This window comes from Clupea harengus, chromosome 17, assembly GCF_900700415.2.
Source record: "Clupea harengus chromosome 17, Ch_v2.0.2, whole genome shotgun sequence".
Lineage (NCBI taxonomy): Eukaryota > Metazoa > Chordata > Actinopteri > Clupeiformes > Clupeidae > Clupea > Clupea harengus.
Genome location: NC_045168.1, coordinates 7,766,961 through 7,794,561, shown reverse-complemented (window position 1 = coordinate 7,794,561; position 27,601 = coordinate 7,766,961). Strand labels below are relative to the sequence as shown.

Here is a 27,601-nt window from a genome sequence, read left to right as displayed (position 1 = left end):
TATTCTGACTGAAAATTCCATTTTTTTGTAAAATATTTTCCTCAGGCTACTCATTCCTTGGACTAGAAGTTGATGACAAACGAAAAATTTGAAAGTGAAAGCAGTCAAACTATCAGCTTGTTTGTCTGAAACACATCACTCAAAGTTAAGTTTCACTGATCTGAAACAAGAAGCTGGGGCACTTCCTTATTAAGCTAGAAGCCAACATCGATGCAGACTTACCGTTTAGGGCTTTTGTTGGTTTGTAATGACTTAGTGTGGTGGACCCTCCACGTGAACGTGCTAACAGGTAGCCTACACAAATTTCAGCTGTCCCCCCAAAAAAATCACTTGCACTCAAATAATTCTCTATCACCTTATGGAGACTCCTCAGCTGTTCTCACAGCCTGATGGTTATTAACACCCCAGCTTGTTAGAATGGCCTTACTTAATACATGAACATTTCAACAATTTGAATGGATTTCAGACTCTTGTCAACTACTGACCCTCGAGGGGTCTTCAAGCTGTAAGTAACTGATGCCGTTAGCACACGACCTTAACCTTCAGGCACCTCCCTTCAGCACTGAGGCAACATTAATGGAAGAGGTGCTACATGCTGTTCTTCTCAATCAAACACAGGCACTCTGCAGGAATCTCACAGTGGTTTCTTTGTGCTTAAGTGAGAAGACTAAGGAATCAATGATGGGTCAAGGGGACAGGGCAAAGTGATGCTTTGTCATCATATGCCAGCAGACTGACCTTAACCTTCGCTGGAGTCAGTTACCAGCTAGGCTTTGTTATAGGCCACACATTTTAGCACCCGTGACCACAAGAGAACACTCATAAACAACACTTGAAGAATTTCAGATGAGGCAATATGCCATAAAGATCACTGGCAGACTTACTATGTCCATCTTTTAGGGCAGAGATGCTTTACAAAGACACAAACACATCACTGTTTTTTATTGCATTGTTTAAGGCATTTACATTTTTTTATGCAGCTACCACTGAACTTAACATAACAGAACATTCTCTGCATCAAAATCATATAGCTATGTGTACACATACTAATTTTCCTAAATAAGACTCGGTACAGCTTAATCTAAATACAACATACTAGTTTGGGTAATTCTTAATTAATACTTTCTAATGTGTCATCTCAGGTGCTATATATAATCAATTGGCAACTGATGAAGTATGGACCGCTCGGTGTAACTATTTCCTTTTATGGATTGGACAGTTGACAAAATAATTATGGATGCCCTTCCTTCACTGATGTTGTACCCCATTACCCTCACCAAACAGACACTGAAAACTCTAAAGAAATGCATGAAAACCTGTCACACAAATACTAAAGAGGTACAGAATACCAAGAAATATTATGATACATGACCTTTTCATTATTCCTTCTAAATCATCATTACTGTATAAGTCCAGCAGCATTTTATTTCTTGGCAAAAGCAATTATTTACTGTAACTTTAACAGTACTGAATGACCCAATTGCCCCCACCTTTCCATTCAAACCTAACTGGGGTGCAACAGCTGTCTATTTCTGCCACAGCCCTTATAAGAGAGCCGCTTGTTGTATATATATAACAGGGAGTTGTGTCTGCTAAAACTCCAGGTTATCATCCCATTACCCACAGGTAAGACAACCGGAGTGATCAAATGATAATTTACCTAAAACTTTAAGAGCTTTAAGATCCAACAGTTTATTGTGATTCTTTGATCATTGAAATGCTAAGAATTAATAATGACATTTTAGGGCTTGATAGATAATCTCTTTATTTTTTATTTTTCATTTCAGAGTAATCATTAAGACAGTGAACATCAAAGGTACTGTAGTTGGTTTTAAAACTTGTGTCTATACTGCACTTGTAATACAGTATACTCAGCATGACATTAAGCTTACTTAAACTCTTAAACTCAGTATCAATACTGGATGTGTAATTTAACTGTGACTCTAAAGTATATATAGATAATATAATGACATAATGAGTCATATATGGATATTCTCTGTGTCTTGCTGTGGTTGATCTGACTTGAACTGTGCTTGTTCTATCTCCATCAACAATCGTCTTGAATTATGCCATTTTACAGTGAACTGTCTGACTAATGATTAGTTGCGGTCGGTCATATTTACACACAAAAGTCATGCTGTCCAGTATCCAGTCGCCAGGCTTGATATATTTTTGTCAAAATAGCTGTACTTGTAAGTCTATGATGTGATCTTTATATTCTGACAATCTAATCTATTCAATCTATCTAATTAACATTATCAAGGACTAAACCATGGGTGACGCGCTGATGGCAGAGTTTGGGGCGGCGGCTTCATTTCTGAGAAAATCAGATATGGAGCGTCTGGAGGCCCAGACTCGCCCATTTGACATTAAGAGGGCATGCTTCGTGACGGATCCTGAGGTTGAATTTGTGAAGGGAACCATTGTCAGCAGAGACGGGGACAAAGTCACCGTTGATACTGAGTATGAGAAGGTAAACAAATCCGTTTTACTGTATTCTTTCACATTTTATTTGAACAAATCTTTTAGACTGTTTTTAGAACATTTTTGGCCTTAAAGACTACAAAATTCATCTATATTTATCATTATATGTAGAATTCCATGATTGCTGGCCTGTGAAAAACACACGACTTTTGACTTCCGATGAATAATGTCCTCACAACAAAGATTTGTATGACTGACATATTCACTCCTTCTCAAAGACTGTCACTGTGAAAGAAGACAACGTCCACCAACAGAATCCACCAAAATATGACAAAATTGAGGACATGGCGATGTTAACCTTCCTGCACGAACCTGCTGTGCTGTTTAACCTCAAAGAGCGTTATGCAGCCTGGATGATCTACGTGAGTACAATGACAAGTGTGTCTTAGGTTCTCAGGAGATGTCAGATATGTTCAAACGAATTATGATCAATCTTATGTCTCTTTGTACAGACCTACTCTGGGTTGTTCTGTGTGACTGTCAATCCCTACAAGTGGCTGCCAGTGTACAACCAGGAAGTTGTTGAGGCTTACAGAGGCAAGAAGAGGACTGAAGCTCCTCCTCACATTTTCTCCATCTCTGACAATGCCTACCAATACATGCTGTCAGGTAAAAAAGTCTTCATATATTCCAATCAAATCTGAGTGTTGTATTCAAACATCAGCTAAAAAAAACTTTAAAAGTATATTTCATATTTTAGGTATAATTACTACATATACATATAAAAGATGTATAAAAAAAAACACAGGAAAATGAAATGAATTTGTTTGTTTTGTTTGTTTAGACAGGGAGAATCAGTCCTGCCTGATTACGTAAGTACAATATAGTAATGCTCTTTCTATTTCTGAATAAAGTGCTGGTAGAAATTAATAACATAAAAACTAAATTCCTTGCCCTTCTTTTTAAGTGGAGAATCTGGTGCTGGGAAGACTGTGAACACCAAGAGAGTCATTCAGTACTTTGCCAGCATTGCTGCTGTAGGTGGAGGCAAGAAGGATCCGAATGACAAAAAGGTTGTTGAATTGAGTCAGTGCCTCTTCTGTGTTTAATGCAAATTCCCTATAAACAAAATGGCAGTGACACTGATAGGTGTTTCTCTTCAGGGAACCCTGGAAGATCAAATCATCCAGTGTAACCCTGCTCTGGAGGCCTTTGGTAATGCAAAGACCATCAGAAATGACAACTCCTCTAGATTTGTAAGTATAACTTTGGATTGTCAAACGTCACTCAAGAAATGGTAATACAATCCTAGCAATGCACAACAATGCATTATGAATGCTAAACAAATGATATCCATGTTTTTGTCAGGGTAAATTCATCAGAATCCATTTTCATGCAACTGGCAAACTCGCCTCTGCTGACATTGAGACATGTGAGTGAGCTTCAGTTCAATTACATCAAATCAAAATCTATTATTCCTGAAATGCTGAAAAACATTTATTTCCTCATCATTTGGCAGATCTCCTGGAGAAGTCTCGGGTGACTTTCCAGCTCAAGGCTGAGAGAGATTATCACATCTTCTACCAGATCCTCTCTATGAGGAAACCAGAACTGCCGGGTTAGAATTCCAAAACTTTAACATAACATTACCACATGACCCTTACTGAGGAAGAAACTGATGAGAACCATATTCTTCCATTTTAGAGATGCTGCTCATCACAACCAACCCCTACGACTATGCTTTCATCTCCCAAGGACAGACCACAGTAGCATCCATTGATGATGGCGATGAGCTGATGGCTACTGATGTGAGTAAAGCTGCTGTTGTCTTTAAGTTAGTCTTCTGAAAGACCGCTGGATAGAAATACATTGGAGAATTGCTCTATTTGGTTCTGATCTGTTTTCATCTGTAGGAGCCCTGCAATGTCTCTGTCCTTTTGAAGTTTACTATGTTAATAATAATAATAATAAATATAGCTGCAAGCAGCGATGCGGATTCCTCCAAAGATTGCGAAACCAGGGGAAAATGTATATTCTTCACAATTTTGGAAAGAAGAGTAAAAGAAGGAAAGAAGAGTGAAGAAGGGAAAGAAGAAAAGAAAGAAGTGTCTTGCTAAAGGACGCTTCGACAGGGAATTGAACTTACAACCTTCTGATTACCAAGCGACTTCTCTACCCCTGTACCACTGACGCCCAGGTTAATGTCTCAAAGATTTGCTTAGATATTACTTCACTTCTTGTTTGTTGGCTTTTCTGCTGAATTTGAGTGGCTGTACCGGACAAACGGTTGTGAGGATCAAAATTCTATGAATACGTTTTGTGAGGCTTGGTCTGAAGATCATCTCTGGTGATTTTGAAGAAGATTTGACACAAATTGTAGGAGGAGTAGGCTTTCAAAGGTTTTTTGATAAAACCGGGAATAACCGAAAATCTATACAACCGAAAATTGTCGCCATTGAACGTTGAATTCGTCTTTATCCAAGGAATCCAATGGTACCTCATTTTTGAAAATCGGTCAAACGGTTCAAAAGTTACAGTGTTAACAAAAGTCCAACTTTGACCCGTTGGTGGCGCTAGTGTGGTCTAGTGGGAGACATGAAACTTGGTGTGAGTAAAGAAGGGACTGTCCTTAATGAGTGTGCCAAATTTCAAAAAAAGTTACCATATGGGATTTGAGAAAAAATGTAGGAAGAGTAGGCTTTCAAAGCAGTTTGATAAAACCGGGAATAACAGAAAATCTATACAACCGAAAATTGTCGCCATTGAACGTCGAATTCGTCTTGATTCAAGGAATCCAATGGTACCACATTTTTGAAAATCGGTCAAACGGTTAAAAAGTTGTGTGTGTTAACAAAAGTCCAACTTTGACCCGTTGGTGGCGCTAGCATGGTCTAGTGGGAGACATGAAACTTGGTGTGAGTAAAGAAGGGACTGTCCTTAATGAGTGTGCCAAATTTCAGAAAAAGTTACCATACGGTTCTAGGGGCTGCCATTGACTCCCATGGTACAAGAATAATAAAGCCTACAATAACAATAGGTTTCCTCCTAACGGAGGAATCCTAATAATAATAATACGTTTAGGTACCCAAAGACGCTGGGTGATACTGGGTTACATATAGTTATACACAGCTAGTGAGGGTAATTTCACCACTTACTCTATTATTTACGCTACAGGAAGCTTTTGATGTGCTGGGCTTCACTGCAGAAGAGAAGATGAGCATTTACAAGCTGACTGGTTCCATAATGCACTATGGCAACTTGAAGTTCAAGACGAAGCAGAGAGAGGAGCAGGCAGAGGCTGATGGCACTGAGGGTATGTTATCCAAACACTGCTTCATTATGATGAAAAGCACCACTGTATCTTGACAGTCAATTTTACCTGACCACACTGAATAATAACCAACGTTGTGACAAAGATTGTTTTTTAGCTACTTAACATCATGATATAACTACTCCTATTGAAGGTTTAGATCGATAGCTTCCCCTAAAAAACATGGTCACAAAATTGTATTCATAAAATGTATCAATGCATAAATGTAATACTACTGCATATAGTATGTTTTTCTTAAAACAGATATAGACAAGGCTTGTTATCTGATGAACTTGAACTCTGCTGAAGTCGTCAAGGCCTTATGTAACCCAAGGGTCAAAGTAGGAAATGAGTGGGTCACCAAGGGACAGAGTGTCCAACAGGTAGGAGAGATGGAAGTTTTGTCAGAACTTTGTCCCCTTGTCAATAAAGTATTAAGTATAAGTATATTGAATATATGTATTAAGTATGTTTCCATTATTAACCCCTCATTTCGAAGGTGTACTATGCCATTGGAGCCCTGGGCAAGTCAATATATGAGAAGATGTTCAACTGGATGGTAGTGAGGATCAACAGCCAATTGGACACTAAACAACCTCGCCAGTACTTCATTGGTGTGCTGGATATTGCTGGATTTGAGATCTTTGATGTGAGTTTGTAAGACAAAACAAACATCTAGTTAAAAAAGAAACCTGATGCTATAAAAGGCCAACAACACATCTATCTCTTTTGTAGTTAAATACCTTTGAGCAACTATGCATCAACTTCACTAATGAGAAGCTGCAGCAGTTCTTCAACCACCACATGTTTGTACTGGAGCAAGAGGAGTACAAGAAGGAGGGCATTGTGTGGGTTTTCATTGACTTTGGCATGGACTTGGCGGCGTGCATTGAACTCATCGAAAAGGTGTGTAAAGCTATAGTTTATATGTATAATTACTATTATTGTTAAAATGTCATTTTTAACACATTTTAAGATCTAGTTCCAGTAAAATAACATATTTGTTTCAGAAATTAACTTACAATGTGCTACTATGGAGCATGAATGTGATTTCAGACCTAGATTTATTAAGAGAAAAACACACCAACAATTATCTGATATTTCTTATGTCTGTTTATACTACAGCCCATGGGGATCATGTCCATTCTTGAAGAGGAGTGCATGTTCCCCAAGGCCAGTGATGCTACATTTAAATCCAAGCTTTATGACAACCACTTGGGCAAAAATGCCTGCTTCCAGAAGCCCAGGCTAATCAAGGGGAGACCAGAGTCCCATTTCTCCCTAGTTCACTATGCTGGAATTGTTGATTATAACATTTGCAACTGGCTGGTGAAAAACAAGGACCCCCTCAATGAGACAGTTGTGGGACTGTATCAAAAGTCATCAATGAAGATGCTGGGACAACTCTTTGCTGGATATGCTGGGGCTGATGATGGTAAGCTATTTATCCATTACATAAAACAAGACCTTTATTATCTAGATGTAAAATCAGGACTGAGGAACCAGGACTGACAATCAATATAAAATCAAGCACACAACTGCCATATACGAAAAAAACGGAGAACATTGGCAAAAGTATATGTAAGACGTAGCTTTCCTAGACCAATGAGGGAATAGGCGTCTGGAAGGTTTGAGTGGATGCGTCCCTCTCCTCGCTTTGCTGAAAACATTTATTGCCACACCTTTCTTAGTACGACAATCATTAATCTGACTCCATTTTCCTTGTCTGAGTCCACTCTATTAGGAACTCAGCCTTAGCTCCTAGCTTTTAATGTATATTAGTACCGGGTTTTGCAGGCTGATCTCCAACTCATTCTTTTGTACACCTATCGTCTGTATATGAATTCCTCCCTTACTTTTTAATAACCGGATTTGTCTTGGAATAGTGTCACTTAGGATAATGCCACGGCCGATTGACATGTCCACGACACAGGCTGAAATTATTCTGGATCTACCTCAGAGGTCTTAAAGTCCCGTTACGGGGCCTTGCAGCTTGTTAGTTCGACTTGGTTCAGGGACGGGCGCCAGGCTGCAGTACGATTCCGTATAACCATTCGATCCAGAGCAGAGGCTGGGGCAAACCACCGCTATATAATACAATTAACAGTTCTCTGTAGCATGTCTAGTCCAGTTGAGATAGCCAGTTCCCTCAAAGTTTTACGCTTGTGGCCACTTTGGGCATGGAACTACCTCTAGCCCGTCATCTGTGGGAACACCGGAAGTCTTAAGTGAAGAATATAAGTCTAAAACACCACATGAAACATAAAAACACTTAGAGAGCATGAACATACCTGGCTGCTTAGAAATAACTACTCACACGGTTGTGAGGGAGATCTGAAGACAGAAGTTCTCCAAGTGCTCCAAGTTCTTTGACTGTCTTACCCTTAAGTACCCATTTTAGTCCTGCATCTGGCCTAATAATTACCCCCATAGATAAGAGGTTTCTCAAGATGAGACTCACACATTAAAGGCCCCGTCACACCATAACGTTCTTGTCAACGTTCTATGACGTTAGAGGAAACGTTGGTAATCGTCCACGGTCGCTGGTATAGCACCAGAAGAGCGTTGTGTGAAAGCTGGTGAACGCTGTAATCGTCAGTAATCGTCGGTGATCGGCGGAGAACACTGGTCCGAAAATACATTTTTGAACATGCACAAAAGTTCTCATGGAGACCAGCGTTCTCTAACGTTTAATTTAAACGCTGGAGAACTTTCGTGGAACGTTTTATTAACTTTGCACGCGTTTGGCTATCATAGTCAGTCTTGGGTAGGGTAGACTGAGTACAGTTGATGCACCCGAAATAACTTATGTGCGCAGCAATCCTGAGACGTGATTTTTAGTTTGGACATGCCTACTAATGTCCTCTTTGATCCCGGGAAATTTGAGCACCTAACCCATCTCTCATACAAAGATATCGGCGAAAGTTTTTTCACCAAGGGAAGATCTTGATTTTATCATGTCCCTTCTACAATTAATATGTTATTAACCATACGTGATCAACAAACGCAACTTACATCATTGCAAACGTTATTCTGTGCACTATACATCGACATATGCAATGCTATCATGTCATGCAAGGTCATTGCATAATCTAGCAAAAAGCGGAGTGGAGGGTATATATGCTTGCTTGAGCCCAGCATGAAGTAGATGTACTGAACTTGAACATAGCTGAGCACTGTTATAGCTGGTGCTGTTCCATGGCAGATGGATATGATATGAAGACGCTTGTGACATGGACAATGTGTGTGGATGTGTTTATGTTGTCTAATAATAAACATTGAGAAACACAAATTCAGTGTAAAATTGAAATCATTTATTTTAATAACATAAAACCCCAGGAATAACGCCCGTTATTTCGTAAATCACAGTAATAATAACAGTAAATCTTCGTCCGAAGACATTGCTAGTGAAAGAGGCTTTGTATTCTTCTTACTTTCAGCAGCATTTATCATCTTCTTACTTGCAGCAGCGCTAGTAGCAGACACGTCAGCACACGTTTGTCGCGTACCAGTGACACGTCGCTGTTACATGCACATATATACATGTCTATGGTTACATGCTCCTCATGCGTGAGTCCCACGCTAGTAGTCATGCGTCAGTCCTACGCTATTCTTTCGTTAAGTCACACGCCAGATGTGTCCACCTCGCCCTAGAACGCTCGAAATTGAACGATTAGAAAGTTCAGAGAACGTTGACCAGAACGTTATGGTGTGACGGGGCCTTTACAACCAAAATGGAGGGAGTTCTCACCCAAATTTGGGGTGGACCCCCTCCAAAGAGAGATACCTTTGCACTCTCATAGAGACCAGAATTATCAGGTCTCTGATATCCATGTTTTAATTAATATATATACAGCTGTAGAACTGAGACCATTTTCCCACTCAGATTGAGACCATTCAAATAAACCCAAACATGACAAAGAAATCATATTACAATGCAATATTTCACTTAAACATTCTTACATTCATTTCTCTGCCCCTAGTTTCACCCCGGCATGGAAAAGTACAGAGATAGAACCAGAGACATAGGTTTGAGATAAGAGTCTCAGCAGGGAGTGGGAAGATCAACATTTTGGGACCGTGCATCTCTGGAATGTTTGTTGGGGCCACCATAAACCAACACCTAGGCCCCACCAAATGAGCAGAGGAAGAATGCCATCTGTGATTTTCCAATCCTAAGATCCATTTCTGCCTTACATATAAAACTGGGGTACACTCAAGGGTTTCCAAGTTGTTTCCATTATCCAAAATTTGAATAATTTCAGTCCACATATAAATTAGGGTCATCAGAAATCTAATCCAACCTCAACCCCAAGCCGGAGTCTGTATTCAATTACGGACATTTATACTTTTGCTGCAGAGGCTACAAAGAGCAAGGAAGCTGGTAAGAAGAAGAAAGGTTCTTCCTTCCAGACTGTGTCCGCTCTCCATAGGGTCAGTATGACTTATTAGTTCATGTATGATGTTTCTGTTCATTATGCATTGTACACAGGGTCAGTGATTACTGTTTCATTATCATAGTTCTAAACCTGTGAAAGACATACTCATGCTGTTCTGAACTCTCATTAAGTAAATACAAAATATCTTACAACAGGAGAACCTGAACAAGCTGATGACCAACTTGAGGTCGACTCACCCCCACTTTGTGCGCTGCATCATCCCCAATGAGACCAAGACTCCTGGGGCCATGGAGAATCCTTTGGTCATGCACCAGCTGCGCTGTAACGGTGTGCTGGAAGGCATCAGGATCTGCAGAAAGGGCTTCCCCAACAGGATCCAGTATCCAGACTTCAAACAGAGGTACAATCTGTTAATGTTTTGTCCTGACTACGTATATGATAACACTAAGAGGACATATCAAACAGACTATTTAACAATTTTTCAGATACCGTATCCTGAATCCTGCTGCTATCCCTGAGGGACAGTTCATGGACAGCAGGAAGGGGGCAGAGAAACTGCTGGGATCTCTAGATATTGACCATGAGCAGTACAGATTTGGACACACTAAGGTGTTTAATTGTATAATGTTCCTATACACACCTTCAATATTAAATTAGCACATTTTGTTAAGCCTGATGAAACTCTAAACGCCCAAACTGTTGATTTTAAGGTGTTCTTCAAAGCCGGTCTCCTGGGTGCCCTTGAGGAGCTGAGAGACGACAGGCTCACTATCATCATGACTGGTATCCAAGCAAGTGGTCGCGGTAATCTGGCAAGAGTTGAATTCCAGAAGATTGTTGACCGCAGGTAAATTGGTTTACTAATTAAATGGGAGTGTCATACTACTACTACTACTACTAAGTGTCCACTTCTGGAAAATATGATAAAATGCATTTGTTTTTCTACAAATGTTGTTTTTCTATATATTACTGCATGTATACATTATTGACAAAATTGGAAAAAATATGACCAAAACTGTCTATACAAGATAGTGGGGACAAAAGCCTTCATGGTTCTTGGAATTTATTATGGTTGATTTAAAACAAATATTGCCTAACTGATGGCTCAAATAGGAATACATGTTCAAAGAACATACTGTATCATTAGGTTAGCTGACACCATACAGTGTGTTAAAGGTGCAAACGAAAGGAAATTTTCCACAGAATGACCTGGGTCCTTATTCACAAAGCACGCTAACAGAAGCTCCTAACTTGTCGATATAGGAGAAATTCCCCAAAAGAATGGCCATGTCAATCTCTACTTTGGGACTACAACTTTTTAAAGCTTAATTCCGGAGCCCCTTAGCGCTAATAGTAGCACCTAACCCTGGGGAAACTAAGAAGCAGTCAAGAGGACTCATAACTCACTAAGACCAACTCCTAGAAGATACTGGTTTGGGTAGCGTATTCTGTTATTACTGATGAATTAATTTTTCTTTGCAATACGCCCTAAAAGGCATGCCTAATCACCGGCACAGACCTGTCACTCATCAATCACCAAGGTAATTGAAAGCAAGCTCATGACTTGATGTCAGCCAGTTTTGGGAATAGGATTTTTGGAGCGAACTTTCAGTTAGAAACTTTTAGTGTGAGTTAGGAATACTCTCAGTGGTAAGATCAAATGCTTTGTTAATACGGGTCCTGAAGTTTGTTTTAATGAAATAGATGTAATCGTCATAGCACTTTCATTATCAATGTCTGATGAGATTGAAGATTAACTCCTTTTGCCTGATCACACAGCAAGGAAGCACTCGTAATCATCACACATTTCTTAACAATGCAGTAGAGCCTTTTACTTTTACATTGAAAAATGTTGCATTCAGCATTCAGTTCCCAAGAAGCTCTCCTTCGTATCAAATATGAAATGTATGTGGAGAATTTGACATTTCTTTTTTGGCTAAATGAACTTTCCTTTCCTTCCAGTTTTATTGTACAAAAACTCTGAGGGCAAAGATAAATTATGTGATTCATGTGAACAGAGAATTGCTGAAATTGCTGACGTTAAAGTCAATGCACCCTCAAACACTACTATAAATACAGTATATGGGTACAAAGGTTGAGCCGATGGTGAACTTGAATGTGAACATGTGCTACATGTTGTACAGGAGTTACAATGTAATCACTAAAACATGCCTATCACATTTCTTCCTGCGCTCAGATGAGAAAATGGACTTTAAATCACATCAACCCTATTCTTCTACAATCTCCTGTTTGTTGCAGACACGATATGACTTTCTTTCCCTTCCAAATTTTAAGGGATGCCCTACTCGTGATTCAGTGGAATGTCCGTGCATTCATGGGTGTCAAGAATTGGCCCTGGATGAAGATGTACTTCAAGATCAAGCCCCTGTTGAAATCAGCTGAATCTGAGAAAGAGATGGCCAACATGAAGGAAGAATTCCTGAAACTGAAGGAGGCCTATGCTAAATCTGAAGCTCGTAGAAAAGAGCTGGAGGAGAAAATGGTTTCTATTCTCCAAGAGAAGAATGACCTGCAACTTACAGTTCAGACTGTGAGTAAAGCTTATTTTCAGTGTTTATAACAACTGCTTTTAACGATACATTTGTTTGACATATAGATGAAGGAAATATTTGTAAAATGAGCATTAAGCTGCCATGGCCATTTTCACCTACAGCAATCAATTACTCTTCACAGGAACAAGATAGTCTTTGTGATGCTGAGGAACGTTGTGAGGGTCTGATCAAGAGCAAGATCCAGCTTGAGGCCAAAAGCAAAGAGCTGACTGAGAGACTGGAAGATGAGGAAGAGATGAATGCAGAGCTGACTGCAAAGAAGAGGAAGTTGGAGGATGAGTGCTCTGAGCTCAAGAAGGACATTGATGATCTGGAGCTAACACTGGCTAAAGTAGAGAAAGAGAAACATGCCACTGAAAATAAGGTCAGTGAATGTGAAATAGGTGCAAGGTTATGGTAAGGGAACTCCCTATGCTAAAATGTTTGTATTCCTTCTATTCATTTAGGTTAAAAACCTGACTGAGGAGATGGCAGCTCTGGATGAAATCATTGCCAAGCTGACCAAGGAGAAGAAAGCTCTACAGGAGGCTCATCAGCAAACGCTGGATGACCTTCAGAGTGAGGAGGACAAAGTCAACACTCTGACTAAGGCCAAAGCCAAGCTGGAGCAGCAAGTTGATGATGTGTGTGTCCAGTTATCACCTTATTCAATTCTTTGTGTATTGCGCTGGTGTCTGAAAAATGAAAAACAATTCCTTTCCTACTATTTTTCAGCTTGAGGGCTCCCTGGAACAGGAAAAGAAGCTAAGGATGGATCTGGAGAGAGCTAAGAGGAAGCTTGAGGGTGACTTAAAGTTGACCCAGGAAAATGTGATGGACCTAGAGAATGATAAACAGCAGCTAGAGGAAAGGATGAAAAAGTATGTTTTCTGGATGACACATGAGAAAAACCTAAACCAATTTATTTCATTAATAAACAAACTATTATGTTTAGTCTAAAGACGATGAAATCTGTTTGTTTTTTTTACCACAGGAAAGACTTTGATATGAGCCAGCTTACCAGCAAGATTGAAGATGAGCAAGCTATGGGAGCACAGCTCCAAAAGAAACTGAAGGAACTTCAGGTACAGAGGAAACAATTAGTATAAAAACTGAGTATACAATAGGACATTTCATTTGAACACATTCATGTTTTCTTGAAAAAAGGCCAGAATTGAGGAGCTAGAAGAGGAGCTGGAGGCTGAGAGAGCTGCCAGGGCCAAAGTGGAGAAGCAGCGGGCAGACCTGTCCAGAGAGCTGGAGGAGATCAGTGAGAGGCTGGAGGAGGCTGGAGGTGCCACTGCTGCCCAGATTGAGATGAACAAGAAGAGGGAGGCTGAGTTCCAGAAGTTGCGCAGAGACCTTGAAGAGTCCACTCTGCAGCATGAGGCCACCGCTGCCACACTGAGGAAGAAGCAGGCAGACAGTGTAGCTGACCTCGGCGAGCAGATTGACAACCTTCAGAGAGTGAAACAAAAGCTTGAGAAGGAGAAAAGTGAACTCCGTCTGGAGCTGGATGATGTTGTCTCCAACATGGAGCAGGTTTCCAAAGCCAAGGTAAAGTATAAAAACTTTCATGAACAATAGTGTTTACATCAAGAGTCCAGATGTTTTTGATCTTTCTATTTTCATGAACAATTTTCTTTTTTCAGGGAAACTTGGAGAAAATGTGCAGGACCTTGGAGGATCAGATGACTGAATATAGGACAAAGTATGAAGAAGCCCAGCGCGGCATCAATGATTTTTCTATGCAGAAAGCTAAGCTACAAACTGAAAATGGTACATAACAATTACACTGATGTAACATGTTTAAAAATGAACACTCTCATGACAAGCTAGCTATCATGACTAACTATCATGTCTCAATCAAACAGGGGAGCTTTCCCGGCAACTAGAAGAGAAGGATTCTCTTGTCTCTCAGCTAACTAGAGGCAAGCAATCCTACACCCAACAGGTTGAAGACCTTAAAAGACAACTGGAGGAAGAAATCAAGGTGTTTAGAAAACATACTATAACATGACTTACATGAATGATGAACATACTGTTACAGCATAATGTAAGGTAAATATGAATGTATTAATTTCTACTGTTGAAAAAATGTAATTATTGGCTACTTCTATGATCAATTTTTCCCAGGCTAAGAATGCGCTAGCCCATGCAGTGCAGTCTGCTCGCCATGATGCTGACCTCCTAAGGGAGCAGTTTGAGGAGGAGCAGGAGGCCAAGGCTGAGCTGCAGCGCAGTCTCTCCAAGGCCAACTCTGAGGTGGCTCAGTGGAGAACCAAGTACGAGACTGATGCCGTCCAGAGGACTGAGGAGCTGGAAGATGCCAAGTAAGGCCCCTGACCTGACGCTGTATGAACTGTTTAAAATCAAAGACTAAACATGGCTAGTACCATCATAATGCACACTTTCAATCTATTTCTACTCAGGAAAAAGCTGGCTCAGCGTCTGCAAGATGCAGAGGAAGCTGTGGAGGCTGTTAATGCTAAATGCTCCTCCCTTGAGAAAACTAAGCATAGACTGCAGAATGAGATTGAAGATCTCATGGTAGATGTGGAGAGATCCAATGCTGCTGCTGCTGCCCTGGACAAGAAGCAAAGAAACTTTGACAAGGTTACGAACCCATTTCTCCTAACTTCCAACACTTCATATAATATCACATGAAAACTCATGCTCCATATTTCAATTTGATCAGGTCCTAGCGGAGTGGAAGCAGAAGTATGAAGAGGCTCAGACTGAGCTGGAGAGCTCCCAGAAAGAGGCCAGATCTCTTGGCACTGAGCTCTTCAAACTCAAGAACTCTTATGAGGAATCTCTGGATCACCTGGAGACCATGAAGAGGGAGAACAAAAACCTCCAAGGTCTGTAAAGACATGAAATCACGGCCATGTGCATGAACGGTGAACATATTTTTGTATGTGAACACAGTTTTGTTTACCCCATAGAGGAAATATCTGATATCACTGAGCAACTTGGTGAGACTGGCAAGAGCATTCATGAACTTGAAAAGGTCAGAAAGACACTTGAGCAAGAAAAGGCAGAGATTCAAACTGCTTTAGAGGAAGCAGAGGTACGTTAAAAATAAAAATAAATGGTCAGTAATACTGGGACTTTTTTTTTTAATTGCTAAGGAATGTTCTTTGTGTATATAATAATGTGCTATATTTAATATATATATTTCAACAGGGTACTCTAGAGCATGAGGAGGGTAAGATCCTTAGAGCTCAGCTGGAGTTTAACCAGGTCAAAGCTGATATTGAACGTAAACTTACTGAGAAGGATGAGGAGATGGAGCAGGCCAAGAGGAACCAGCAGAGAGTGGTGGATACCCTGCAGAGCTCCCTGGAGTCCGAGACTCGCAGCAGGAATGAGGCTCTCAGGCTGAAGAAGAAGATGGAGGGAGACCTCAATGAGATGGAGATCCAGCTCAGCCAGGCCAACAGGCAGGCATCTGAGGCCCAGAAGCAGCTCAAGGGTCTCCACTCGCATCTGAAGGTTAAAAAGCAGTATATAACGTCAGTCATAACTGTAGATGCAAATATGTCCATGTGCATTTACGATTTCTAAAATGTTTCCATCATAGGACTCTCAGCTTCATCTGGATGAAGCTGTCCGTGCTAACGATGATCTCAAAGAGAACACTGCAATTGTGGAGAGACGCAACAATCTGCTGCAGGCTGAACTGGATGAGCTGAGGTCCCTGGTGGAGCAGACTGAGAGAGGCCGGAAACTGGCTGAACAGGAGCTGCTGGACGTCAGCGAGAGGGTGCAGCTTCTGCACTCTCAGGTAAAATCCAAAACATGGAGGTTCTTCTGACTAATTCATAATGCGACACAGACTATCATGAACATTTTTGTCTTCCCACATAGAACACCAGCTTGCTGAACCAGAAAAAGAAGCTAGAGGGTGATACATCCCAGCTGCAGACTGAAGTGGAAGAGGCTGTGCAGGAGTGCAGGAATGCTGAGGAAAAAGCCAAGAAGGCCATCACTGATGCTGCCATGATGGCAGAGGAGCTGAAGAAGGAACAGGACACCAGTGCTCATATGGAGCGCATGAAGAAGAATATGGAGCAGACCATCAAGGACCTGCAGCACCGTCTGGATGAAGCTGAGCAAATCGCCATGAAGGGCGGCAAGAAACAGATCCAGAAGCTAGAGTCCAGGGTGAGAGCTCTATTTTACTGATTTGAGTTTATTCCTTGTTCAGTAAGGATATCTTTTCAAAATATAGTTTTGACGTTTGGTTCATGTGTCTACATAGGTGAAGGAGCTTGAAAATGAGGTTGAGATTGAACAACGGAAGGCCACTGATGCTGTCAAGGGGATCCGCAAATATGAGAGACGCATCAAGGAGCTCACCTACCAGGTAAGTTGAATTTCATAAAATGTCTGGAAAAATATCTTGGTGTGTCTCTCCCTCACATCACATAGATACACAGTAATACAACGTGTACTAACCTCTTCCTTTACAGACTGAAGAAGACAAGAAGAATCTGCATCGTCTCCAGGATCTAGTGGACAAACTGCAGATGAAGGTCAAGTCCTACAAGAGAACATCAGAGGAGGCTGTAAGTTTCCCATAATTCACCACTAATTTCATTCATTCATACAGGGATCTTTCACCTAATTCCGTGACTAATTATGTTTTTCAGGAGGAACTGGCCAACGGCAGCTTGGGCAAGTTCCGCAAGCTACAGCATGAGCTGGATGAGGCTGAGGAGAGAGCTGATATTGCTGAGTCTCAGGTCAACAAGATGAGAACCAAGAGCCGTGATGCAGGTGGCAAGGTAAATTCACACACTCAAATCCATAAAATCCACTATCAATGTTTTTCATCGAAAAAATCCATTGATATTGCATGGCAAGTATCTGCTTACTAAGCACATGGGTCCATAATTAACACTAGAACGGGCAAGCAATTCACACCACCTAGAACGACAGAGTCTGTCTGTTTTGAGTGTTCAGTGATCATGGCCCTCAGCATGCAAGCAAAGTAAAGCCATCAAAGTCTACAAAACCCAAATTAGGTTTTTACGACACCAGCTTGTCCACTGTGAAATCATGTGATCATGAGATTTATTTCTATATAAACTTTAAAATCAGTTCTGAAGTCTCATTATTTATAGGACATTAAAGTCCTTAACACTACTTAAATTAGCCTATCTGATGGTAGAGATTGCAAAAAATCATCCATTAATCAATGATGACCCCTCGGCCAATAATGCTTAAACTCCCACTCTAACCTGAGGCATAACCTTTTATCTGACAAGAAAAATCACAGATATATGTTCTTGCTACCAGCAGCTTGTCAGCCAATCACAACCAAAACTAGTGGGCAGCAATTCACCTTGATAACCCGTTTGCCCGATCAAGATACATATTTGTTGAACAGTAAATTACTTGATTGATTAAAACAGATTATACATCTATTTTCTTTCCCTTGCAGAAAGGTCATGATGAAGAGTGAAGCTCAGACTTGGACCTTTCCTAAGAGCATTTCTGCCTTACAGTGATTTAGTTGTCCTTTTAGCTGTGCTGTGTTACAGTAGATTGAATAAAATGTGTGTTAAAAATATCATTCTGGTTGTCATATTTTAGTGTATACTAGCACCCGATTAGTTATTGATGAAAAACCATCAAATAATACATTTTTGCTTCAAAGCAATACATTAACTATAAAAGCAAACAGATATTGAGCCAGCACATGGCAGCTGGCACAATGGTAGAAGTATGTATCCAAAAGCCTCTTAAAGAATGTATATGTTACTAATACAGAACTGTGACCAGGAACATTTTCAGAATTTTGATGAAGGTCAGTCAGTTGCTTTTATGTGTGGGAATATATTGTTGGGGTGCAATGATGAGAAGTTGGAAGGGCTGGACTAACTAACTTTGTGGACTGAACAAAATTGGCCAAAAATCTCAGAAAATCACAGAAGAATCGTTACTTTCAAAATAACTTATAATGTTCTTTGGTCATACTGGGTGCTCAAAAGATTACCTTAAAACTGAGTACTGTAAAACACTGAAGGACCTCACTTCTTTACATATCCAGAAAAGTAATGCTAGAGGTTGAGAAACACTCAACTATGTAAAACACTGTGTCCATAATGACTTCTGTGTATCTACTGAATGAATCACCTTCTACTGCACAACAATTCTTCTCCACTAGTACTACAGGGGAAATATCATGTGAATGAGATACAGAAAAAGGGTACACAAGAAAGTAGACAATAGAGATGTCTATTAGTTCACCTGAAAAATTTAAATGGACTTAACCTCATCTTCTGTTTTCATCACGCGAACATCCCCCTACAGTGAAAACATTACAACAAAGCTTAAATAATTTACCGGTAGTGAGAAGAGTGCATCACTTTAAACAGAGGATAGAAATGTAGAAATCTCAGCTCTCACAGTGAAGCACAGACCTGGAGCCATGGGGGAGGAGTTTGGATTGGTCTTCAGAACAGGAGGGTGGGTTCATTAAAGGGTGTGAAGAGTTGGCAAAGTATACATGTATAAAGACTATGTTCTACGGAGTTCACATCTAATACAGATAATCATGTGATAAAATACATGTCCATAAATGTCCAAAACATGTAATGATGGTCTGACTACAGACATAATATTTTACTGAATTGTAGACTATTGCTCAACCATGTTGAATGGCACAATGACACACACCCATTCACAATTCACAGCTCACACTTCTACTGACTTCTCACCAATGGTAAAATACTTTTGTTTGCAATCATAAAGAGGAAGATACTGTAAAAAAATATTTGTTTGACAGTTACGCAATAAAATGACTATTGTTGACTAGTCAATAAAAGGACTATAGTATCATGTTAAAACCTCACCACAGTGTTGTTAAAAGACATGTTTACATTACAATCTCTTAAAATAAAACTAGAAAAAACAACATGGAAAGAATCTTGTACACACAAAAGGACATAAACAATGCTAGCAATTGTTGTCAACGAAGAAAGACATAGAGGTAATGAAATTGTACAAACACATTTAAGGAATGTCTTCCCACATCAGTCATTCAATCCATGGTACATTGAAGCACGTACCCAGTTCACACAACAATGTACTGTACAAGTAACTGAATGACTATTCACAGGGAAAAACATGCTATGCTATATAAACCATTTCTCAGGGACTAAGGTGACATGGTGTTGTATCAAGGATCCATCTTTATGCATTCTTAACATTCATCCCGTCCACAATTACTGGCACCCCTGGTAAAGATGAGTAAAGAGGGATATAAGACATTCATCTCTTGGTGAATTAGCTTAATCTTACACTGAAAAAATCCAATGAAGAAATTATTTTAAACAAAATCACATGTGCCACAATTATTGGCACCCCCTAGAAATACGTATAAACTCAATGTAACTGAAGAGTGTTTAGGAACACAAACTTGTCACGTCGGCGCTGACATCCGCTCCGGCCACGCCCCCTTTAGCACACTCTCACAGCTGCATTACACCCAACTCATCAGTCACGTCCACTCTCCACTCATTTCACTTCTCCAAATCACACACCTGGCACGTCCCTACATATACTCCTCACTCCCCTCACCCCCGTGTCTGGTCTCGTCGCTACATGGACAAAGTTACTGCCCGAGACGACCAGCTTCCACTACATCTAGCGTTCTCAGGATTCTGCTTCCTGGAAGACAAGTTAAGTGTTCTCTTTGCCCGCTGGATTCCGCTCCAGCACGTTCCCTGTCACCTGGATTCCTCTCCAGCGAGTTCCGTGCTATAAACCCTCGTTTTTTCAGTGACTTTCTTGTTCGGCACTGCACGGTCCTCTGCGCTTTATTGTCTCCAAAATTACCATCAGATGCCACTTCCATATCAACAGTTTATTTTGAAGGCATGCCAAAAAAAGACCAAAAATGTAAGCACCTGGACTTGGTTAAACACTATAGGGACTCTGTTCAGAACCGTGTTCTATGGTCAAATGAAGCGAAAATTGAGCTTTTTGGCAAAAAACACACAAGGTTGGCTATACTGAAAATAACCTGAAGTATGCTAGAGGGTCTGTGATGCTGTGGGGCTGTTTTTCCTCCAAAGCCCCAGGGAACCTCATTAGGTACATGGCATCATGCAATCCATGAAATACCAGGACATTTGAAATACAAATCTGGCTGCCTCTGCCAGTAAACTGAACCGCTGTAGAGCCGACAAACTTTAGACAAAAGACCACAAGATGAATCAAAGATTTCTGGAGGTGTATTTCAAGGTACTCCTGCAGGGAGTCAATTCCAACATCAAGTAGAGGCAGGCAAAAGACTAAAGGGCATCACAGTGTTACAGGTTAAATACTAGTCAGTCATGGGAGGTTACAGTGGGGTCAAGGGTCAACATTGGGGATGTTTTTACAGGTCAAGGTTGGGAAGGGGGCATGTGAGTGGGAGGGGAGGGGAGGTGACCTTCCTACGGAAGGTTCCGGAACACACACACAAAGGCAAGATGGTGGACAGATGATGTGTATCCCCCCACCTAGGGCAGGCAGGATGTCTGCTAGGGTGTCAAGAGCAGACATTCATGAGGCCTACTTAGCATAGGCCATGGTTTTGGCTTCCCAAGGGTGTGCCCAGACTGTCAATACACATGGCACACACACACACACACACACACACACACACACACACACGAGAACATACTTTCAATGCGATGGTAAGTATATAAATTAATGGTAATATCAATTTCCAACAAAACTAACACTGGGTCGTCTGGCAGGACAATGTTTAAAAACTCCTTCTACGCTCGCTTTGAGAGGGACCGTGACCCTCCTGCAGTGGAGTTATCTAAACGCCAAGCCACCCTCACAAGGCACCAGGCCCAGACGGCATACCAGGTGAGGCCACTCAGGGGTAGGGATGGGTATCGTTTGGTTTTTATCCGATACCGGTACATAACCGATACTTTTAAAACGATACCGGTGCCTAAACGGTGCCGGAACCGATACTTTTTTTTTTTTAAAGCGCAAAGCGACGATTGACAACATTAAAGAAAGGCTTTTTTTATTGCCAAGGCAATTTTTTTTCTTCAAATTGAACAATATATGAACTGTTTAAAGTATATTATAAATATAAATACATACAAAAGACTTGGCTTCCAACTACAGCTTCAAACTTTTTAACTTCAAACTATGAACATTATATTAACTGTAAACAACAGTTTATAGTATACTTAAATAAATATAAATAAATACAAAAAACAGCTTCAAACTTCTTTTGCAAAAATATGAGCATATTTGCCTTTGGAGTCAAAAATGTATTATTTTGTTTGCATTTATTTCATGAAATTTCACCATTTCATGATTTGTTTATACCTATCTTTTCTATCTTGTTCATAGTTAATCTTGTTACTTGAACACACTGAGTACGAGAAAATGTGTACTGCCCCTTTAAGAGACTACCGTTGGTAGTTTATCTGTCATCTCCGTTTATTTTTCAGTCTTCAGTTGCTGATCTGCCGTTGACTCTTGCCTTCTCTCCCCTCTTTTCACGCAATTATTTTGTTGCATTTGCTGCACGTCGCGATGTTTGAATCTTTTTGTGCGAAATACAGCCACACTTTTGACCGTTTACCTTTCGGTATTTTCTCTGTTAAAAGGTTGATGGCTAGTTCTGTTTATGCTTGCCTGCTCTTCACTGTCATAAGACTGTTGCTATGAAAACACCAATGAGCGTGAGCGACACAGGACAAAGTTTACATTGGAAGCTGGGGCAGTTTTACATGTGCCCCACGGAATCTGCCTAGAGACCGTGTTCAATTGGCTCAGGCACCGAAATGAAGCACCGAAATCTGCGTTGCATTTCGGTCCGGGTAGATACCGGTTGTATTGGAACCGGTTCCATATTGGTACCGGTTCTCGGTACCCAACCCTACTCAGGGGTTGCACTGACCAGCTAGCAGGGGTTTTCAATGACATCTTTAACCTCTCCCTCAGCCTGTCGGTAATCCCCACCTGCTTCAAGAGGACCACCATCGTCCCTGTGCCCAAGAACACCAAGGTCACCTGCATGAATGACTATCGCCCAGTAGCACTGACCTCTGTCATCATGAAATGCTTTGAGCGGCTAGTCAAATCATTAATTTGCTCCTCGCTGCTTTCCACCCTGGACCCTATGCAGTTTGCATACCGGTCCAATAGGTCTACAGACGACACCATCAGCCTGACAATGCACAACGCTCTCTCCCACCTGGACAAAGGGAAAACGTATGTGAGGATGCTGTTCATTGACTACAGCTCAGCATTCAATACCCTAATCCCCTCCAGACTCGTCTCCAAGCTCGTGGACCTGGCACTAAACACCTCCCTATGCAGGTGGATCTACGACTTCCTGATGGGGAAGCCACAGGTGGTGAGAATCGGTCACCGCACCTCATCCACGGTGTTCACCAACACAGGCACCCCACAGGGATATGTGCTCAGCCCCCTCCTGTTCTCCTTGTTCACACATGACTGTACGGCAACGCACAGTTCGAACCTCATCGTCAAGTTTACTGACGACACAACCATTGTGGGCCTCATCACTGACAGCGACGAGTCAGCCTACAGAGAGGAAGTTGATACCCTGACAACATAGTGTCAGGATAATTACCTCTCTCTCAACCTTCAGTAAGACTGAAGGAGATAGTTGTGGACTATAGGAGGCGGCAGGAGGAGGAGCATGCACCCCTCCACATCAATGGATCAGAAGTGGAAAGGGTCAGCTGCTTCAGGTTCCATATCAGCGATGATCTCTCCTGGTCTGCTCACACAGACAAGGTGGTCAAAGTGGCCCTGAAACGTCTCTTCTTCTCGAGGACACTGAAAAAGTTTGACATGGACTCAGTCATCCTCACAAACTTCAACAGATGCACGATAGAGAGCATTCTGACTGGTTGCATCACAATGTGGTATGGGAGCTGCACAGACAGGGACTGCAAAGTCATATGCAGTGTGGTAAGATCTGCAGAGTTCATCATCGGCAAGGGGCTCCGAGCCCTGCAGGTCACCTACCACACACGATGCCTCAGAAAAGCTGGCAGGATTCTAAAAGACTGTTACCACCCATCCTACAGACTTTTTACACCGTTGCCATCTGGCAGACGATACCGGAGCATTCGGTCTCGTACATGTACACTGGAGAACAGTTTCTTTCCGAGGGCCATCAGGCTTCTCAATGGACAGTGATTCACTTTCGCCACTTTATTCACTTGCCACTTTACACACACTTTTAACTACTGTTCGCACTATATGTTTAGTATCTTGTATTGTATATTTAATATATTTCGTATAGTTAGTATATTTAGCACATTTATAGTTTTTTTTTACGTTAGTATAGATTTATTATTATGTTATTATATTTATTGTATTTTTAGTATATGTTCAGAGTATTTATATGTTATGTTATTTTAGGTTGTTGTGCAGTGCCTTGTCATAAAAAAATGTAGTGCCCAGTATGACTCTGTGTTGTTCTGTGCATCTGACAATAAAAGACTTGAACAAGATTTACACAAAAAGTCTAGATTTACACAAAAATTGTTTACTGAACAGGTGAGTTTAAAAGGAGAGTGCACAAGATTATTAAATGCAGGGGGGACAATAATTGTAGCATATGCAGTTGGGTTAAAAATACATTTCTTGATTAGGTTTTTTTTTATTCTCAGAATAAATTGACCAGATTTGAGGGTTGGGTTTTGTCTCAGTATTTCAGTGTGATAATAAGCTAATTTACTCCTCTTTACCAGGGGTGCCAATAATTGTGGAGGAGACTGTACACGTACATCATGTATACATGTATCTACAGAATACACATTTAATACAGATAATCATGTGATAAAAAACATGACATAATATTTTACTGAATAATAGACTATTGCTAAACCATGCGCATATGTATCTGCCTGAGTGGCACAATTACACACACCCATTCACAATTATAACAACAAAAAAATATTTTTTTGACAATTACGCAATAAAATGACTATCATTTTACAAAATTTAACAAAAAGACCAAGGGGTGCTTACCAATTTTAATATCTAAAAAGCTCTTTGTTCAGCAAATGCAGCATAAATTATCCATATCATCCAAAAGTGGTAACATCAAAAATAAAAATACAAAGGAAAATGTAGAAATAGATTTACCTAAGACACAGTGATTTCTTCAACATTTGTTAAAGTAACAGGGAAGACTGTCCGCTGTTCAATTAAAGGAGGAGTTCAGAGTGAACCGCTGACAGCATGAGGATGGAAATGGGGTGAGGTGGTGTGGTGTTGGAGGAGTGAGGTTGTCCTTAAAGGTCCACAGGCACAAACTATGATATTCTTCATGTTGCAGTGCACTACAATAACTGGCAAGTTAGGGCTGAGGTAAAAGAAAAACAATGTTTCTAGTAATAGGCATTCCATTTTTTTGCAATGGAACCTTTCAGGATGCATTTTCTGATCTCTGGTACTCTAACTAAAACCATGCTCTATTACTTGAGAGAAGAGGGGGTACAAGCACATAACTGACAACTATTTAGTAGGTCCAAAAACACTTACCACTTTTAAAATGAGCCACCACTTCAACATTATGCTTGCTGGGAAGTCTGAGATTTCTTGCCTCTCTGAACAGGGACCCAGACCTTCATGTAAGAACAATTAAAGAAAACATTAATCTACACAAAATCGAAATCATAATCACCTTGTAGAATATGAGTAAGAGCATCTTGTACAAAAGCCCTGAAGGAAAACGAATGAAGTATCTTCAGACTTTACAAAACTATAACACAAGGGTAATACGTATAGATTGCTGTGGGAACTGCATTGACTGCAAGTTGTCCAAGGCAAAGGAGGAGGTTAATACTGTAATGCTATTGAAGGAGGAGTTTCAACTGAACAGCTGAGATGAGATGACCTTTACACATGTATCATCACTTAGAACATCAGTGCTCCTCACAAGCTGTCTCCTCAATCAGACAGAGGCACTCAGCAGGAATTTCACAGGTTATCTTTGTCCTCAAGGACAATGGCAAGGAAACCATGCAGAGTAAACAAGACTGAGCAGAGAATCAGGTGTCACCATACAAGCAACCTGAGATGTCTACAACCCCCAAACATACCCTTAAGTGGGCTTCATAGTTCATCTGCTGATTCTGAATTAATTGTCATGACTTTCCCTCATGTGTCACAGTATTTAACAAGAACATTATTATTGATATTAAAATAGCAAATGAACACAATTATATGTATCTATAATGAAGTTCATTTTCAAATTTGGCTTTAGCAATAACTTTGCAATTAAAAAAAATGAAAAACAAGCTAACAAAGAATATCCTGATCTGACCCTGATCCTGCAACTTCCATCAAAATGTTATGACAGTTTCCTCTAAGCAATTTACAAATTCCTACATTTACACATTGGGTTTCCAAAATGGTTGAAATCAAAAGTTCAAAAGGTTTAAATCCTAATCATGGCACAAATCAGATGTAACAGTGTGTTGGTAAATAAAACATCCAGTCATTTCACCTGTATTATACTACAGGTACCTAACACTCTATAGGTAATTCATGGGTAAAACTAAGGTACTACGTGTGAGGATGTTAATTAAAGATGTCTTAGCACTCATCAATGGTACTTGGACCTTGTTGTTTCCCTCAACCTGTTTCTTTAGCTGTCTATACTTAACCAGGTCACATTTATGCTACTTCCACTACTGTATTACTCTTCTATATGTAAGAGTCTAACGCAACTGGCCATTGCAAACAGTGACCTTGACCAAAGGAGTCAATAGTGTATGATGGGTTTACACAACTGGAACAAGTTCAGTGACCTACACAAGCTGTTCTTCTCAGTCAAAGGAAGGCAGCAAGCAGATATTTCACAGGGCTATCTTTATCCTTAAGTCTGAAGGTAGAATAGCAATACTGCACTGACAGGATGGGACAATGTGAAGTGTGACTACCAGCTGGCAGCTGATTGACCTTGGCTATTCCTTGATTCGCTTCTAATAATAGCTGTAATCTATGTCTGTATGCAAGTCAATCTAAATACTGGCATTTACTGGAAAACCTTTACCATACATACATTGTACCGTTCTGTTTTGTCTTTCACCTTCACCACTTTAACCTGGCAACTGGATATCTTCTATAAAATATTCTGACTGAAAATTAAATTTAGTTTGTACACTTTTTTCCTCAGGCTACTCATTCCTTGGACTAGAAGTTGATGACAAACAATACACTTGAAAGTGAAAGCAGTCAGCTTGTTTGTCTGAAACACTTCACTCAAAGTTAAGTTTTACTCATCTGAATCAAGAAGCTATTGAAAAGACTCTTATTTGTCGATATAACCAGCCATCATACTGTCAAAATGAAATGGTAAAGCCTATCACATTTCCTTACATTTGATGTCCAACTCTTACAATAATCACATATCCTAGAATGTTACCTTAAAGGTGATGTATGTATGACTGAACTGATTGATGTAACCACTAACTAGCTGGCTACCTAACAATTAGTACCTGACCTAGCCGTATCAATCAAATGCAGAGGCATGAACTACTGAACGAGTTCTTGTTGTCTTCCTGCCAGTCAATGTAGCTTTCAAATCACTAGAAAAAAAATAACTTGGCGGATAGCAAATTATATTGGGCCTTTCCGGAACCAGCCCCTCCACACTTTGGAGGGCACTCTTTATTAAGGGATAGGGTGTAATACAGTGGCAAACTTGAGATTGTTGACATCACAATTGTTTACATGGATATAATGAAGATGGTAAACATTTAAAACACCATAAAATACTTTTGGGAGACCCCAGAAAATGTACGATTCCTCTTTAAATGTTACGTTATGTGTGTGTGGGCAGCATTTGTATGTGTGTGGGCAACAAATTTCAGCTGTCCCCAAAAAATTATCAC

At 40.4% G+C, this 27,601-nt stretch overlaps 1 protein-coding gene across 1 annotated transcript; it reads left to right on the top strand.

Annotated features, from left to right (window-relative positions):
- The first annotated feature begins 1,784 nt into the window (after nucleotides 1-1,784).
- LOC105889284 (myosin-7-like) lies at nucleotides 1,785-18,267 on the top strand. The gene is made up of 38 exons (XM_031584055.2): nucleotides 1,785-1,816; nucleotides 2,264-2,473; nucleotides 2,703-2,846; nucleotides 2,937-3,093; nucleotides 3,269-3,296; nucleotides 3,392-3,497; nucleotides 3,588-3,680; nucleotides 3,793-3,856; nucleotides 3,944-4,042; nucleotides 4,129-4,232; nucleotides 5,599-5,737; nucleotides 5,999-6,117; nucleotides 6,234-6,383; nucleotides 6,470-6,640; nucleotides 6,860-7,169; nucleotides 10,095-10,168; nucleotides 10,329-10,534; nucleotides 10,620-10,743; nucleotides 10,845-10,981; nucleotides 12,430-12,685; nucleotides 12,829-13,071; nucleotides 13,154-13,330; nucleotides 13,422-13,567; nucleotides 13,681-13,771; nucleotides 13,854-14,243; nucleotides 14,339-14,465; nucleotides 14,561-14,679; nucleotides 14,823-15,019; nucleotides 15,119-15,302; nucleotides 15,385-15,550; nucleotides 15,635-15,759; nucleotides 15,876-16,184; nucleotides 16,273-16,476; nucleotides 16,560-16,856; nucleotides 16,954-17,058; nucleotides 17,165-17,260; nucleotides 17,345-17,479; nucleotides 18,139-18,267. The coding sequence occupies exons 2-38, from the start codon at nucleotides 2,273-2,275 to the stop codon at nucleotides 18,157-18,159; spliced, it is 5,814 nt and encodes a 1,937-aa protein (XP_031439915.1). The 5' UTR covers nucleotides 1,785-1,816; nucleotides 2,264-2,272; the 3' UTR covers nucleotides 18,160-18,267.
- The last annotated feature ends 9,334 nt before the right edge of the window (nucleotides 18,268-27,601 follow it).